Below are 17,527 nucleotides of genomic sequence, written 5' to 3'. Positions count from 1 at the left end.
TTTAGAGAACGGCGTTCTCCTCCAGCCTCAGATCAAACTGTATGAACGGCTTCAACGTTTTCTGACTTCCCTCTAACGTTGTTTTTTAATTGCCGTGATATAAAGTAGAATTTTGTTTGTCTTTTGACGGAATAGTTATGCTAACTTTAGCCTGTAGCGTGCCAAACGCAGCCTGTAGATCCGGCTCTGTTCCTCCAGAGCTAACTTAATTAGTATTTTTACCACTAAAATAAGATTATTAGCTATCCTGCACTTGAAATTAGATGATGGAGATGAATTGTTATTATTTTAAGTGCAAAAAACTCATTCCATTGGCAAATAGTCTTATTTAGCTGCTCAAATCAAGGAAAAATACACTAATTTCAAGAAAATTTTACTTACTTTTAGTTCCCTTTTTGCAGTGTAGCGTAGGGCTGAACTATTAATCGCATTTTCAATATAATCGTGATTTAAAAAAAACGCAATTTCCAAATCACAGAGTCTGCAATTTTTGGCTCTGTAACAATTAGTGAATTAAACACGTCCATTAGGTGTCAGTAAAATGTTTAAAGTGGATTTGCTACACATGGAAGGGAAGACAGTTGCAGCAGTGAGATAATCTAATTTTATTACTTGTATTAGAGTTTGTATAATCACACAAAGCATTAAGTACAGGTCAATCAGTTTAATACATAGTCTTGCTTGTTGGTTGCACTTTATGTTCAACAAGGATTGATGTCCAAATCAACTAAAAGCTGTTCTCTTGAACAATATTCTGATCAATAGAAACATTAAAAGTTCATGTTTAAAATAGTCCTTGTTTACAAACATCTTTATTTAGAGAACATTTTTGTTGCTTGTGGTCAATGCAGAGAAAAGTCAAAATTGCAATTTTGGTTGAAATATATTGTAGGCAGAACGCAATAATTTCTGCACCGAGTTTAGATGCTGCGGGTCTTTTAGCAACTAATCCACATGGCGAGGAAACAAGTTGATTTATTGTTTGTATATGTTTAAAAAGACATGATAAATCAAACTGGAAAAAAAATCGTATTAAATCGCAATTTTAAGAATAAAAAATCGCAATTAGATTATTTTCCAAAATCGTTCAGCCCTTAACATCCATCAGCTTCGCATGCTCTGACCTGGTGGTGAATTGTTTTTCCCAGCAGGACAGCTACAGCTCCCAGTGTGTGGCGCCGGCCCCCACGGCCCCCTGCCCCATGTCCCCCAGCTCAGCCAGCGTGTCGTCCTGCGTGGGCGAGGACAGCGACGGCATCAGCAGCCCCGCCTGGCTCAGGACTCCGCCCAGCCCGGTACGCCTGGCGCTCCTCCGCCGTCGTTTCACGCTGAGCTGAGTCGACAATAAAGAAATGTGATGTCTGTGTGTCCAGAAGCCCAATGCAGCCACCATGACCAACGAGAAGATCACCAGGCTGTATGAGATGGGCTCCGAGCCGGAGAGGAGGCTGTGGGTGGACCGCTACCTCTCCTTCATGGAAGAGAGGGGCACGCCGGTGCCAAACCTGCCGGCGGTCGGGAAGAAGCCTCTGGACCTGTGCCGGCTCTACCTGGCCGTCCGGGAGATCGGAGGCCTGGCCATGGTGAGCGTTTTATCCTCCGTCTCAGCGACAAATGTTTCCTCGTTTGTGTGTTTTTGACGCGTCCCGTCTGGAACCGCTCCTCCTCTCAGGTGAACAAGAACAAGAAGTGGCGCGAGCTGTCGTCTCTGCTGAGCGTGGGAACGTCGAGCAGCTCGGCCAGCTCCCTGAAGAAGCAGTACATCCAGTACCTGTTCGCCTACGAGTGCAAGATGGAGCGGGGGGAGGAGCCTCCGCCCGACGACGCCAGGAAGCCCGCAGCCCTGCAGGCCAAGGTCCAGCCGCCGTCTCCAGGTAAGATGACGCTCCGGCGGCGCCATCGCCCAGGTTCAGGGATCCTGTTTAGTGCTGAACAATTAATCGCATTTTCAATATAATCGCGATTTAAAAAAACGCAATTTCCAAATCGCATATGAGGTTTTTTTTTAGGAACAAACGTTTCCTGATGCTGAGTCCCGGTCCGATGCGTTAGATTAGAGCAAAAAGGGAAAAGATGGTGACTAGGGCTGAACAATTAATCGCATTTTCAATATAATCGTGATTTAAAAAAATGCAATTTCCAAATCGCCGAGGTCTGCAATTTTTGGCTGTGTAACAATTAGGGAATTAGACGCGTCCATTAGTTGTCGGTAAAATGTTTAAAGTGGGTTTGCCTCCACATGGAAGGGAAGACAGTTGCAGCAGTAAGATAATGTAATTGTATTACTTGTTTTAGAGTTTATATAATCATATATAGCATTAAGTACTGGTCAATCGGTTTAATACATAGACTTGTTTGTTGGTTGCACTTTATGTTCAACAAGCATTGATGTCCAAATCAACTAAAAGCTGTTCTCTTGAACAATATTTTGATTAATAGAAACATTAAAAGTTCTTGTTTTAAATAGTCTTTGTTTACAAATGTCTTTATTTAGAGGCCATTTTTGTTGCTTGTGGTTAACGCAGAGAAAAGTCAAAATTGCAATTTTGGTTAAAATATATTGTAGGCAGAACAGAATAATTTCTGCTCTGAGTTTAGATGCTGTGGGTCTTTTAGCAACTAATCCGCACAGTGAGGAAACAAATTGATTTGTTGTTTGTATATATTTTAAAACACATGATAAATTAAACTGGGGGAAAAAAAAATCGCATTAAATCGCAATATTAAGAAAAAAATCGCAATTAGATTATTTTCCAAAATCGTTCAGCCCTAATCCTGTTTCACACACGCTGCGCCGGGATTACGTAACGGAGCCGTCAGGCGTGGACTAATGTAAATATAAACATCAGTGACCCGAGTTTGACCCAGTTACCCACAATGCCTCTGTGATTCCACTCTGCAGAGAAGTCTAAACGTCTCAAATTCCTCCGATTTCTGCATCAGCAAATGGAAACATTCAGCTTCCTGCGTTTTCTAGTGTTTTCCAGCTGATTTATATTAATAGAAGTTATTTAACTACTTCCTATACTAGACGGAGGAAGATTAGCGTGGAAAACATTTCTGCTCCCAGACTCCAGTGTCGACAATTCTGGGAATAAATAAATGCAAAACATCCTTTTTTTTCTTATGTTAAAAAAGCCGGAAGTCATTGCATCAATTTAACCATTTTCACATTTTATTACAGCCAAAAACTCAATTATTTTACTGGGATTTAAAGGGACAGACCAAAACCAAATGGTGTATTTTCCCCCTTTATCCAGTACCCATAAATACGATCCAGTCCCTCTGTGGTTCTGGTTCTGGCCTCAGAGGTTCTTCAGAGAACATTAGAGAACCACAAACATCATGGAAACCAAGAAAGTTCTGCTCCAGTTTAAACATTTAGCATTGATCAGAGAAGCAGGAGGACCGTGGTGGCTCTGGAGGAGCTGCAGAGACCCACAGCTCAGGTAGAATCAAACTTTTTCTGGGTCAGCTATTAGTTACGGACTCCTGAGGGAAGACTGGCAAGAAGAAAGCCGTGGAGCAGTTTGCATGTAGGAGATGAAGTGTCTGGAGAAAGTCAGAGGACATGGGAAGATGGATGGAGCTGAATCAGGAGAACTTGAGACTGAGGTGGAGGTTCTCCTTCCAGCAGGAGAACCAGCCTGAACAGGCAGCCGGACGCTCACCTGGTAGAATGGCCTAGTCAAAGTCCGGACCTGAATTCATGAGTCTGTGGCAAGACTTGAAAATGGACGTTCTCCATTTAATCTGAGCTGGAGCACAAAAATGACAAGTTCATCTTTTTTTTATTTGTAAAATGTGTAATTTCACCAAAGAATGAATTGGTGAATCCTGATTGGTTGAGTGGGAACTGTGTAGAAACCAGGGCTTTGAACCGGTTCAATAAACAGAAAAGAAACCGGAAACGTTATTATTTTTTATGTTCTGGAACTGGAACACTTATTTAAAAATAATGGTAACCGGTTAATACCAGTTTTATTTTGTTCTTCAAAGTTTTCGTTGCCTAATTAACTAAAAAAAAAAAGTTATTATTTTCCTGCGCACGTTACCATGACGGCTGAGGTTCACTTCCTGTGTGACATCACATCACACATTCGCTGACTGAATGGAGAGAGCGGTGTCTCCACTAGAGCTACACATCTTAAATAAGAGGTAAATTACGATCCATCGTTAAGTAAAACGCTCATTCCAAACACAATATCAATAACTATATTTGTCAAACGAAAGGAACGAAATTAACCGTTCCAGGAACGTCAATTTATTGGTGGAACTCATAACCGGAAACGTTATAATTCCGTTTCTGTTCGGAACGAACCGATTGGGAAAAAAAATCGGTTCAAAGCCCTGGTAGAAACCCAGAAAACTAAACAAGTTACATTCTCATCCCTTCTCTAGTGAGTAGAGAAGGGATGAGAAATAATAATCAAATAAAGACGTTGACAGTGACGTTGGTTTGTGTGCAGAGGAAGAAGTTTAAGGCGGATGTGGTTCAGGAAGATGGCAGACGGCGCATCTTACTTTAGATTTGTTGACTTTTTGTCTGCTCTGTGTCTCTGCAGCCAATTTAGGGTCCCTGCAGGGCCCCAGCACCCCTCAGTCAGGCAGCAGCTCTCTCACCGAGGCCCCTGTAGACCTGAAGCCGCCGACCCGTTCTTCCACCCCGCACAACCAGATGGGCCCCCAGTCTGGACACAGGTGGGGGAGGGGCTTAACGTTTTGTTGTCTAACCAACCAGAGCACCTCAAAGATTGATTTAGCTTCTCGTTAGCTGCGTTCTTCACGCATGTCTGCTGCATGTCCCTCAGGACCATGGGAGGAGTCAGCGTCCAGGACCCGTTTTCAGAAGGCAGCGATCCAGCTTTTCACAGCAAGCGAGGCCCCGGCCCCGGCGGGGGGCCCTACCAGCAGGGAGGGGGTCCAACAGAGCCGACGATGCGGATGCAATATGATGCAATCAAAGACCCGTACGGAGGTCCGAGGAAAGGTGAGGAGAGAAGCTCAGCTCTGTGGTCGGCGTGTTTCTGGTATGCTGGAACAGTTTACCCAGAATTCATAGCAGGGGGGGGCGCTGCTGTACAAATAAAACGGGGAAACAAAATGTAAATCCAGTTTTTATTTCAGGAAATTAAAATGAAGTTAGAGGTGAGACAAGACTGAGCATCTAAATCAATGTTTATCAAACTGAATTTAATGGAGTGACGTGTTGCATCATAGACATTATAAACGTAGACGCATCGTTGGGCGGCTTCTGCCTATGCTGCGATGCGTCAGAGCGTCCGCCATGTTGAATGTGGCAAATCTGCAGTTACTCAGTCACTTAAACAGCATCAGAGGGAGTTTAATCTCAGAACATACTTTATATTTGTAATATTTTTATTTTTGTAACATTACGAGTTTATTTTCGTATCCCTTTGCCTTCATTCTGCTGACTTTATTCTCGTAAAGAATAAAAATAATTAAAAGAATCTAACCTGGCCCTATTACTCCAGGAGTGAAATAATTCTGCAAACTGTGACTATTGTGGAAATTTCCCCTCTTAACCTCTTAATTCTCATAATATGACATTTTTCTTAAAATATTACCACTTTTATCTTTTTTTTTACTTTATTGTCCTAGGACTTTTTTTCTCATATTAGTAACTTTCTCTAAAACGTCTGTTCCTAATCTGTGACTATACCAGAACTTAAAAGGTTCACATGTGACACAGTTTAATGAAATAATGAAGACCACAATGTTTACGGTTGGTACATTTCCATGCAGCACAGGAATGAGGCATCTTCTCTGATCCACGTTCACTACAACAGAACTCAACTTCTTTCTGCCACATACAATATGGCGGTGATGTTGATATACGAACCCGCGCACAACGAGGCGTCTACGTCACTGAGCTATATAACACACTGGAGTGCTAATCACCGTCTGTTTGAACGAGTCGCTTTGAAGCCACCAGCCGCCATATTGGTACTCCCTATTTTCCTCCAGTAACTAGGGAATATGTGCGCTACAGCATCGAATAACGAGGATTTTCTCATGTTCAGGGGGGACTTAAGACTTTTAAAATGTCAAATGTCATATACTTTTATGTTATGTTCTAAAACTATCAAGTACTGAGAAAGTCATGTGCTGAAATATTTTGCATTTTATTAATTTAAATATATATGTTTAACATTTATAAATATATAAATAACAATATACAAAAACATATATTTACATATGTGTATACATATATATATACATATATACATATACATATACTTATATATATAACATGAATAACATGTAAATTATTTTAGCACCTAATCTCCTAGTAGTTGATAGTGTTAGTACATCCACTGACTGTAGAATTACCTGTGAAACGTTTTCACTCAGCCAGAAAACTGCTTGTTATTGCAACCAAATCCTATGGGATTATGTGAGAGTAGGGAGTAGGAAGATGGCGGCCAGTGACTTCAGTTTTTCGGCAAAATCAGCACTCCAGTGTATTATATAGCTCAGTGGGTGTACGTATATGATGTCTGTGTTGCATCTCTGCCTTTAAATGATGTCACAACGTGTGCTCTGCTGCCCTCTGGTGGCCACACATTAACTCTCCGTGTTCACTTACATCCACGTTGCATCACCGCTCTCTCAGTGTTCAGTTGGTTATTTTTTCCCCTTTCAGGCAGAAAAACCGTGTTTCCGCAGATGTTTAGCTGCAGCCTTAAAGGGATTTCATACATTTCTGCTTCAGGTCCAATTCCAGGCGAGGCCTTTAATCAGAGTCAGATGCCCAGTGGTGCAATGCAGGACATGTACCCCCGCGGACCATCCTCTGGCCCCTTATCCTCCGGCATGGGACCCAGACCGCAGTACCCTTACAGCCCCAGCTACGATCGCAGGTAAGAGCCGGTTAGAGACGTCATTATTCCAGACATCAGCTTCATGCCACATCTGAGCTTCAAACCTTCTGCTTGTTTCTGTTGTCCTGCAGGTTGGACCATGTGATGGGTCCAGAGGGAGGCATGGTGCCCGCTGGAGGTCAGAACAGCATGGCACCATCCACGAACGAGGCCAGCATGTTTCCCCCCAATAGATACCCCCACCAGAGGTGAGAGAAGGCTGCGAAACGAGAATTAAGCTGCAGCTACTTTCAGTTTCTGCGTAGAACCTGGAGGAGTTCCACATGTCAATTAGGATCCCTGCCTTTTCAATGCATATGAGGGAAACTAGGGTTGTCAAAGTCATTAAATAATTAAAACAAAAAACATTTAATTACTCAAATATACTCATTTGCAGCAAAACCAGTCTAAAATTGACGCAGTTGTTCCCGAGAGGGGAGACACTACCATCTCTGCATCGCTCACCTGAACAAAACGCTGAGCTAACGCTGAAAGTTATAAACGCCGCTGACGAGAACGTCTAGAAAAAAAAAATACGCATCCTCCTCTCTGTAGCCGACAAGGCAAACACAAAAGCGTTATTTCGAGGAGCTTTCCCCATGAAGCAGACAGGAAAATAACGAAATGGCGAAGGATGCTACATGCTAACTGCGCTAACGCTACAAGTTAATGGCAATAAAAAGGTCAGTATAGCTCCTGTACCTGCAACAGCGACGTCGTAAACCTCCCGGACAACATTTTAGTTTCACAGACAACCCAACTACGGCGTTCTGTCTGAGCTACACAGTCAAGATGCAACGTTCCCGTCTTCTCAAGCAAAATAGTAATCAGCTGGCTGCTCAGTCAGCTACTGAATAGAAACCAACTGTACAAGGCTGCTGCTAAATATCTTTGTTTGCGCCAGATCTATGTCCGTTTTATTTTAGTAATGAATTATCCTTTGTCAGTCAGTTGACAAATAAATTATAATAATAATAATAAAGGAAAATTGACAGTCAAATGGAAACACGTTGACACACTACAAACAATTATGATTAAATAATCTTACAACCAAGTCAAAGATTCGAACTTCCATAAAACGATAACACTTATAAATAAAATGTGTGCTGATTTGCCAAGACGCTAATATTTTTCCGAATGAGGGCTACATTATCTTCAACTTATTGTCCCCCCCCCCATTATTAAGAAAGTTAAAATATATTTATATTATAATTAATCATAATTTTTTTTTTGTTTTTAACTAGAAAGAACTCTGTGCCTTAAAAAATTATTGTCATGTTATTAAAAAAAAATGGTATCAAGTTTCTATATGTGTGGAGTTTGAACCTCTAGCATATGGCAACCCTAGTGGAATATTAGCCAACTTTTTGTTAAATGTAACAACACTAGATGAATCGGGATAATTTTTTTTATTTTTAATGAAAATTATCACAAAGTAAAGTCTTGTAATTGTAATTAGGTACGACACAAAGTATTGATCTTTTAATTACCACACCTTTTGCGTTCCATTTCATCTCATAGCAATTAAGACCTCATCTACTCAACGTTTACTCAAACTAAGGCTTTTCTGCATGAAAACCTGCTTTTAACTCATTTAATGAAGTTAGCTAAACACAGCAAGTGTTTTCAAAGAAACAGTGACCAAAACCCTGTTTTTAATGCTAAGAATAGACAAAAATAGTTGATTTTCTTTATTATTCGTTGAGATGATCATCCAGGTAGCAAAACAATTAGCAAACTGGGTGATCAGTTTTTAATAAGGCAAATGTGCAAAATGCTTTTTAAGTTCTGGACCTACAATGATTTATGCATCTCTTTCCCACAAAATATCTGACTTATTTGTTTAATAAAAACTATTACATGATAAAAAAAATTTGGAACAGGTAAAAAAAAAATCCCAATACAATTTTGGGGATAATTTTTCTTTTCTTTGTGTTTTTTTTTTTTTTTTACCCTCAAATATTTTTGACTTGACACTTTCGGCCCACGTGACAAAAAGGTCTAAGGGTTGAGTTTCTGTCTTGTCTTCAGGCATGGACACGATGGTTTTGGTCAGCAGTATCCTCACGGTATGGCCTACAGTTCCCATCAGCCCCTTTACCCTCAGCAGCAGGTGAGTCCTCCACCTCCATGCAGCTTCTACCACTGAGCTATATTATACATATGGAGTGCTGATTTTGCCCAAAAACTGAAGTCACTGGCCGCCATCTTGCTCCTCCCTACTCTCACAGAATCCCACAGGATTTGGTTGCAACAACAAGCAGTTTTCTGGCTGTTTGAAAACTACTGGGAAATTAGGTGCTAAAATATTTATTAGGTGCTAAAATATTTTATTATGTTATTGATATTATATATATATATATATATATATATATATATATATATATATATATATATATATATATATATATATATATATATATATATATATGTGTACACATATGTAAATATGTCTTTGTATATTGTTATTTATATATTTATAAATGTTAAATATATATATTTAAATGAATAAAATGCAAAATATTTCAGAACATGACTTTCTCAGTACTTGATAGTTTTAGAACATAACATAAAACTATATGGCATTTGACATTTTAAAAGTTTTAAGCCCCCCTGAACGTGAGAAAATCCTCGTTATTCGATGCTGTAGCGCACATATTCCACAGTTACTGGGGGGAAATAGGGAGTACCAATATGGCGGCTGGTGGCTTCAAAGCGACTCATTCAAACAGACGGTGATTAGCACTCCAGTGTATAATATAGCTCGGTGGCTTCTACCAGTTTGGTCACATGGTACAGGAAACAGGAAGTAACAAATGACTGCGAGCTGGCTCCATGTTGTTCTGTTTAAAGTTAGTTTAGTTCTGAAATGTAACAAGTTTATGTGTAGGACAATAAAATGAAGAAAATAGCTTTGATCACAGTATGTTGCAGCATGTTGGCAGGTTTGGGTCAACGAACCCAAAATGCGTTCTTGTCTTTATTCTCGTCGGGTTCTGGTTCCCGTCGGGTTCTGATACCCGTCGGGTTCTGGGTTCTTGTCGGGTTCTGGTTCTTGTCGGGTTCTGGTTCTCGTCGGGTTCTGAGCGGCACGTTCTCGTCTCTGAGTTAAGGTTCTAGACCGGTTCTGCTCTCTGTGCCGCCGCAGGGCTACAAGCGGCCCATGGAGGGCGTGTTCCCGGCTGCCAAGCGTCACGAGGGCGAGGCCTTCGCCGTGCAGCAGTACAGCTCCCAGCAGCCGGACCCTTACGGCCCCTACGCACCCGGCGCCGGGGGCTACACGGGCCCCGAGCGCCGGCCCGTCCCCGGACAGTATCAGTATCCGTACGGCCGGGACCGGCAGGGCCCCCCGCCGCATGGAGTGATGGGTTCCGGCCCTGCGGCGGTGCCTGGGGGCCCCGGTGAGGGGCCACAGCCAAACGTGTGGCCCCCGAGGACAGATGTGGGCTACACATACAACCGGCAGGGCCAGGGGCCCCCCTTCCCTGCCATGAACAGAGCGGACGACCAGGAGGGCAGGCCCCCCCAGGACACCCAGTGGCCCCCCGGGCACCTAAACCAGCGCCAGCCCCCCTTCCCCCCCCACTCTTCCTCCTCCTCTTCCTCTTCCTCTGTTCCCCTCCTCACCTCCAGGCAGCCCGCCTCCTCCTTCCAGGCCACGCCCCCCATCCCCAATCACGTGACTCGCTCTCAGAGCCCCTCGTCTTTCCCCCGGCCCCCACTGGGCTCCCTGTCCCCCAACGGCGGCCCTTACCTGTCCGCCGTGAAGAAGCCAGGGCTGCCCGGGCCCCCGGCGGGGCCCCCGGCCGCCCAGGGCCTCCCCCTGGTGTACAGAGAGGTCACCTTCCCGCCGGGCTGCGTGGAGTCAACGCAGCCCAAGCTGAAACCGCGGCGCCGACTCACAGCCAAGGACACAGGTGAGCTCCCCCCCCCCCCACACACACACACACACACAGGGGTCAGCTGAGGCTCACCCTGACGTCCCATTGGTCAGGAACCTCGGAGGCGTGGCGAGTGATGATGTCACTGAAGTCGGGCCTGCTGGCGGAGAGCACGTGGGCGCTGGACACCATCAACATCCTGCTGTATGACGACAGCACCGTGGGCTCCTTCAGCCTGACGCAGGTGAGGCAGGCGCCGCCAAGCCCCGCCCCCTTTCCTCCGTCAGAGCCAATCAGAACCCAACGTTTTGCTTCTCTCCCTCCCCCCCCTGCAGCTGCCGGGGTTCCTCGAGCTCATCGTGGAGTTTTATCGCCGCTGCCTCATCCAGATGTTCGGCATCCTGCAGGAGTACGAGGTCGGCGCCGAGGGCCGGAGGACCCCCCCGTGCCCCCCCGCCGCCGCCGCCGAGCCGAGGGAGGCGCCGCCGCCGCAGGAGTCCCGCCCTCAGCAGAGCAGCAAGTACGACAAGCGGCCTGTGAGGGTGGAGGAGGCGGGGGAGGGCTGGGAGGAGGTGGAGGAGCGCTGGGCCCGGCTGAGCCGACCCAACGGCTTCGCCAGCGGCCTCCTGCACTGGAGGGCCGGCGGGGGGGACTCCACCGCTCACATCCAGACGCACTTTGAGCCCCGAGGCGGAGACTTCAGCCCGCCGCGCCCGGATGAGGAGGAGGAGGAGGAGGAGGAAGAGGAGCAGCCCAATGAACCAGGAGGTAAACGGTGTTTGATCAGAACCGCTGCAGCTCTGAGTCCGCCGCTTAGAAAGTCTGCAAAACTGAGCCTGGAAAAAAGTTTCAGCTTCAGGATTTCTTATTCTGTAAAATGTAGAAATGCAGAAAATCTGGAGATCTCATTTTTTTCTGGTCCAGATTCCTGTGAAAAAAGAAAGTTAATATGATTATTATAATTATAGTATATTATATTATATTAATTATAATTATCCATCCATCCATTTTCCAAACCACTTAATCCCTCATGGGGTCGCGGGGGGTGCTGGTGCCTCGAACCCAGGACCTTCTTGCTGCAAGGCAACAGTGCTACCCACTGCGCCACTGTGCAGCCCACACAATTATTATATAATAATAATTATATTATATATTATATTAATATGATAATTATAATTATTTAATAATTATAATTATAATTATTTTTATAAAAATTAGATTATTTTCACACTTTATTCCTTTTATTCCTCCCTCCCTCGTGTCCTACCTCACTTCCTTCCTTCCTTCCTTGGTACCTCCTCTTTTTCTCCTCCTATAGATTCTGCCAGTTGTAAAAATATTCAACACAAATTTGTTCTTTAAAGGTATACTATGCAACCGGGGTTGATTTTCCAGCGAGGCTCCCCCCAGAGGGCGAAAGTAAAAGTGCACTGTCGTAAAGATGCTCAGCTGTTCTGGTTTCGCCGCGTAGCCGCGGCTGCCGCGGTAGCGTCTTGCCAACATAAGAAAAAAAAAAAAAATAAATAATAATAATAATATAAAACTCAATATGCTTGCATGTTTATTTGACGTTAACACGCGGTTCTTTGTTGTTGCTTTCGCGCATGCATATAGTGAATGGCAGGGCAAAAACACATGGAGTTCTCGCCGTAAAGCAAGACCGACTCTCGCGATGCACCAGACTTCTGAGCCTGTGGGTGCGGGCCGAGAGCTCCTGCAATGGGGTACCGCGCACGTGACGTCACCGTCTCAAGAGCAACGCCCCTTTTGCCCCTTAGGTAGGGCATACAGGAGAGAAAGCACGGATAACCCAGCTATTACAAGCGCAACAGAACCAGCGATCTGACCGACTTTACAGCCGTTAAACTTTCCCAAGACGATGTCCCAGGCGCACGGATTACTGGTCGCACTGTCGAAGAACACACCAACCTTCAGCTCAAACGATGGCTTGAGGTTCGAGGGCTTAAAAAGACTGGAAAACTGGCCGAGTTGATGAACGGTAAGCTTTGTTGTTTTTTTTCTGCGCGGCGATCATGGCGTCCGTCCAGGGATCGGTATATGTTTAATGTTTGTCTCATTTGAAATGTTTTTGAGTAAGCTATCCTGGTAGCAGGCTATCATGTTAGCGCCTGCTACCATGATAGCCTATATGCTATCCTGGTAGCAGGCGCTACTTTATTAACATGTCGGCCACCAAAATACTCTTACCTTGACTTGATGTCGTTGGAATTGGGTCAGGATGTTCTTCGGTTGTGCCCTTTCCTCCGACAAAATGCTTGCTACATATGTAGGTGAATTTGGTAACTTTTTCCGGGTTGAACTGTTGTGTAGGCCGACCGCCCCGCACACATTTCTCCTTGGCAGTCTTGAAGAAAACATCCTTCATATGCGGCCGATCAGCGTACCTCCAGTCGCTGTTGCACGTTCCATAGCAACAATGTTTATAAACCATGGTCTTAGATTTGGAAAAAGCAGTCGTTTACCGGGTAAAACCAAGAGTAACGCACGTCTCTTTTACAGCGAAACAGCGGCGGACTATTCAAGTTTGCCCCACTGCGTACCACGTGATGTGACGTCATCGTGACGTTACGTTTCTAAAAATAGCTCGCGCGCGGTACGCCATTGCAAGTGCGGTATTTCCCCCACAGACCACCAGGGCGGCCGAGAAAACCTTTGTTCGACCTGAAATGACTCATTTAATCATCCAAAACGGTATGGAACACATTAATTAACTGAAAAATGTTGCACAGTGTGCCTTTTTTAAATTTGAGAATTTAAAACAAACTAGAAGAACTCTGGGAAAGTTTTAAAGATGTTTGGGATGTTTTTGGGTTATCTTTCCAACTTTAGTTAAATTTCCACCTTTTCTCTCTATCATAGACGTTAGCAGATTTTTCTGTCAGAGTCGGCTCTGCTCTCTGCAGGGTTCCTGCGGATCCTTAAAAAGTCTTAAAAGGCATTGAATTCTGTATTATAAAACTAAGGCCTTAATTGGCATTAAAATGTCTCAAATCAATCTTTCTTAGGTCTTAAAATTGTTACCAGGTCATAAATAGGATTTTATTTTTGTAATCCTTACCAAACGGTAAAATAATTGACACAATTATATTTTTTTAAATTTACCAAACGGCTCAATGTAACAATTATTGGTTCCGTCCCGATAGCGGAACCAATAAAAACTGTTGCGGCGGGACCATAGCTGCGAAAAAGAGTTGCGGTTTTTAAAACTGATTTATAGTTTATCTTAGCAGGGAACAAAACAAAGTTTGTGAATTCAATGCAGTAGTTGTCAAAAATATATCTGTAATTTGTGTGTTTTTTAGCTTTCTTCCTATATGGAATGTTTTTCAAAATTTTAAACTTGTCTACTGGGCCAGAAAATTATGGTTTATGTTAAAATAAACATTTGGGTGAACAGGGTTCCCGCGGATCCTTAAAGTCTTAAAAGGCATTGAATTCTGTAACTTAAAACTAAGGCCTTAATTGGCATTAAAATGTCTTAAATCAGTCTTTCTTAGGTCTTAAAATTGTTACCAGTCATAAATTGGATTTTATTTTTGTAATCCTTACCAAACGGTAAAATAATTGACACAATCATATTTTTTTTTATTTACTGAACGGCTCAATGTAACAATTATTGGTTCCGTCCCGATAGCGGAACCAATAAAAACTGTTGCAGCCGGACCATAGCTGCGAAAAAGAGTTGGCACTGGTTTTGTTGTGGTTTTTAAAACTGATTTATAGTTTATTTTAGTAGGGAACAAAACAAAGTTTGTGAATTCAGTTCAGTAGTTGTTAAAAATATATCTGTAATTAGCTTTCTTCCTATATGAAATGTTTTTTAAAAATTTTAAACATGTCTACTGGGCCAGAAAATAATGGTTTATGTTAAAATAAACATTTGGGTGAAGTTGTCGCAAATTTATCTTGTTTATCGTGAAGTTGGTCTTAACTTTTTATTTCAAGTGGCATTAAAAAGTCTTAAAAAAGTCTTGAATTTAACTTGCCTTATGCTGTAGGAACCCTGATTCTGGATCAGAACCAGCAGTAATCAAACCCGACTCAGTCATAAAACTGTAAAATGTGTCGTTTAAACTCAGCCACCGTCGCTCTTCCTCCCCTGCAGGCTCCCCATCTGAGGTCAAAGGTCGGCGCTGGGCTCCAGCCGGGCCTCGCAGTCACATCAGCCCCCTGGAGGACGAGCCCCGCTGCTGGGACGAGGCGCCGCTGTCCACCGCCGAGCCCTGGCAGGACTCTCTGGCCAAGCGCTGCGTCTGCGTCTCCAACATCGTCCGCAGCCTCTCCTTCGTTCCCGGCAACGACGCCGTGCTGTCGCGCCACCCGGGCCTGGTGCTGATCCTGGGCCGGCTGGTGCTGCTGCACCACCGCCACCCGCGGAGGAGGCGGGCGGCGCCGGCGTACCAGGAGGAGCGGGGCCGGGCCTGCAGCCGGGACGAGTGGTGGTGGGACTGCCTGGCGGCGCTGCGGGAGAACACGCTGGTGACGCTGGCCAACGTGTCGGGCCAGCTGGACCTGTCGCAGTACCCGGAGGACGTCATCCTGCCCGTCCTGGACGGCCTGCTGCACTGGATGGTGTGTCCGTCCGCCGAGGCCCAGGACCCGCTGCCGGCGGCGGCGGCGGGCGGCTCGGCGGCGGCGGCGCTGTCGCCTCAGCGGCTCGTCCTGGAGTGTCTGTGCAAGCTGAGCATCCAGGACTGCAACGTGGACCTGCTGCTGGCCACGCCCCCCTACGCCCGCCAGCGGCAGCTCTTCGCCGCGCTGGTGCGCCTGGTGGGCGAGAGGCGGAGCCAGGTGTGCCGGGAGATGGCGGTGGCGGTGCTGTCCAACCTGGCGCAGGGCGACGCGGCGGCGGCGCGGGCCGTCAGCCTGCAGAAGGGCAGCGTGGCGACGCTGATCGGCTTCCTGGAGGACAGCCTGGCCGTGGCTCAGTACCAGCAGAACCCCCACGCCGCCGCCGCCGTGGCGCCGCCGCCGCCGGAGCCGCCCAGCATCAACATGATGTGCCGCGCCGCCAAGGCCCTGCTGGCCGTGGCGAGCGTGGAGGAGAACCGCGGCGAGTTTGTTCTGCACGAGAGCCGGCTGCTGGACATCTCGCTGTCGTCAGCCCTCAACTCGTCGGTGGCGGCCGTCATGTGCGAGGTTCTGTTCAAGCTCAGCCGCTCGTGACCCGCAGAGCGCCACGGAGCGCGCTCAGTGGCGCCGCGCTGGCTGGCGCCGCTTCTATTTTTATTTAAAGAACAGAGAAGTTTTTACGTACAAATGAAAATATATATAGAATATATAAAGCTCCTCCGTTTCCATCCACAGATGTTTATTTGGGGTTTTTAAGTAATTTTAATACAAAAAAAAAAATATTTAATACTTTTTTATTTTTTAAAATTCCTTGTGTGTTTTTTTTTCTTTAGTTTGAACCAAAATGAGTTTGAACCTTCGGGTCCGGCTCCCTTTTTTCTTTCTTTCGGTTTGCAGGGCTGCTCTGTGTGGGCGGGGCTTGTCACGTGTGGGCGGGGCTTGTCGTGTGTGGGCGGGGCCAGAGGTTGTAGATAAACGTGTTCTGACAGAGGAAGCACTGATGTTCAGTCGTGTTCTTTGTTCTGGTGCAATAAGTTGGGTTTTTTTTGGGGGGGCCGTTTTTTAAATGTGAATTTTTGAACCATCAGTGTTTGACGTTCGCTTCGCCGCCGCAGCATCAGCAGCCGCCGCCGCAGCATCAGCCGCCGCCGCAGCATCATCAGCGTCCCATTCTGGTTCCGAGGACTTTCACGTCTGCGCCACATTTTAAATCCAGATCTCCAGCATCATCCTCCTGTAAATAAACGATGTGCATCAGAGCTCCAGCAGAGGGCGCCGGTCACAGCGGGCCGCTCTGGTGCGTTTGATTCGACGGACTGCATGTACAGGCTTTTGGGTGGGGGGGGGGGGGGTTTACTGACGCCACTTCAGAAAACGGTTGTAAACAAATGTAAAGAGAGAAGAAGGACTTTGTTTCTTCTGTATGAGATCTTTATATGTTCCACCACATGTTAAATAATAAATGTACATGAACTCCTGTTGAGCACTGTGACCCGGGCGCCAGCCGCTGTCCTTTACTACGCCGGGGGGGGGGGGGGCAACAACTTTCCTGTCAGAAATAAATACACAAGGCAGCTCAAGAACTTATCGCCAAATAACCGCAGTAAAACTGATCAGCTAAACCATAGACATTATATACGTAGACGCGTCATAGGGCGGGTTCTGCCTATGCTGCGATGCGTCAGACCGTCCGCCATGTTGGATGTGGCAAATCTGCAGTTACTCAGTCACTTACACAGCATCAGAGGGACTTTAGTCTCAGAATATACTTTGTATTCGTAGTATTTTTGTTTTTGTAATATTACAAGTTTATTTTCGTATCCCTTTAGCTTCATTCTCTTGAATTTATTCTCGCAAAGAATAAAAATTATTTAAATAATCGAACCTGGCCCTATTACTCCAGGAGTGAAATAATTCTGCAAACTGTGACTATTCTGGAAATGTTCCCTCTTAATTCTCATAATATGACGTTTTTCTCATAACATTATCACTTTTGTGTTTGTTTGTTTTTTACTTTATTGTTCTAGGTCTTTTTTTCCTCATATTATTAATTTTACCTCTTTAATACTCCCCCAAAAAGTCTGTTCCTAAAGTTTCACATGTGACACGGTTTTATGAAATAATGAAGACCACAATGTTTAGATTTAACAAATTGATCCTTATGTTCAT

At 45.1% G+C, this 17,527-nt stretch overlaps 1 protein-coding gene across 2 annotated transcripts in view; it reads left to right on the top strand.

Moving 5' to 3' along the window:
• Positions 1 to 16,850, top strand: part of arid1b (AT rich interactive domain 1B (SWI1-like)) — a 43,499-nt gene extending 26,649 nt beyond the window's left edge. The window contains exons 11-22 of one of the 2 annotated variants that reach the window (XM_036130548.1): positions 1,152 to 1,295; positions 1,374 to 1,583; positions 1,673 to 1,874; positions 4,566 to 4,701; positions 4,812 to 4,990; positions 6,737 to 6,884; positions 6,977 to 7,093; positions 8,916 to 8,997; positions 10,033 to 10,801; positions 10,879 to 11,009; positions 11,101 to 11,533; positions 14,892 to 16,850. In XM_036130548.1, coding sequence (XP_035986441.1) covers positions 1,152 to 1,295; positions 1,374 to 1,583; positions 1,673 to 1,874; positions 4,566 to 4,701; positions 4,812 to 4,990; positions 6,737 to 6,884; positions 6,977 to 7,093; positions 8,916 to 8,997; positions 10,033 to 10,801; positions 10,879 to 11,009; positions 11,101 to 11,533; positions 14,892 to 15,952 — 3,612 coding nt within the window. In that variant the 3' untranslated portion in view covers positions 15,953 to 16,850. Of the gene's footprint in view, positions 1 to 1,148; positions 1,296 to 1,373; positions 1,584 to 1,672; positions 1,875 to 4,565; positions 4,702 to 4,811; positions 4,991 to 6,736; positions 6,885 to 6,976; positions 7,094 to 8,915; positions 8,998 to 10,032; positions 10,802 to 10,878; positions 11,010 to 11,100; positions 11,534 to 14,891 lie in introns of both variants that reach the window. The other variant, XM_036130547.1, reaches the window with a different exon arrangement.
• The last annotated feature ends 677 nt before the right edge of the window (positions 16,851 to 17,527 follow it).

The sequence above is a fragment of the Fundulus heteroclitus genome, unplaced genomic scaffold, assembly GCF_011125445.2.
Source record: "Fundulus heteroclitus isolate FHET01 unplaced genomic scaffold, MU-UCD_Fhet_4.1 scaffold_36, whole genome shotgun sequence".
Classification (NCBI taxonomy): Eukaryota; Metazoa; Chordata; class Actinopteri; order Cyprinodontiformes; family Fundulidae; genus Fundulus; species Fundulus heteroclitus.
Note: the sequence above shows the minus strand (reverse complement) of the source record. Positions and strands in the feature narration are given on the sequence as shown.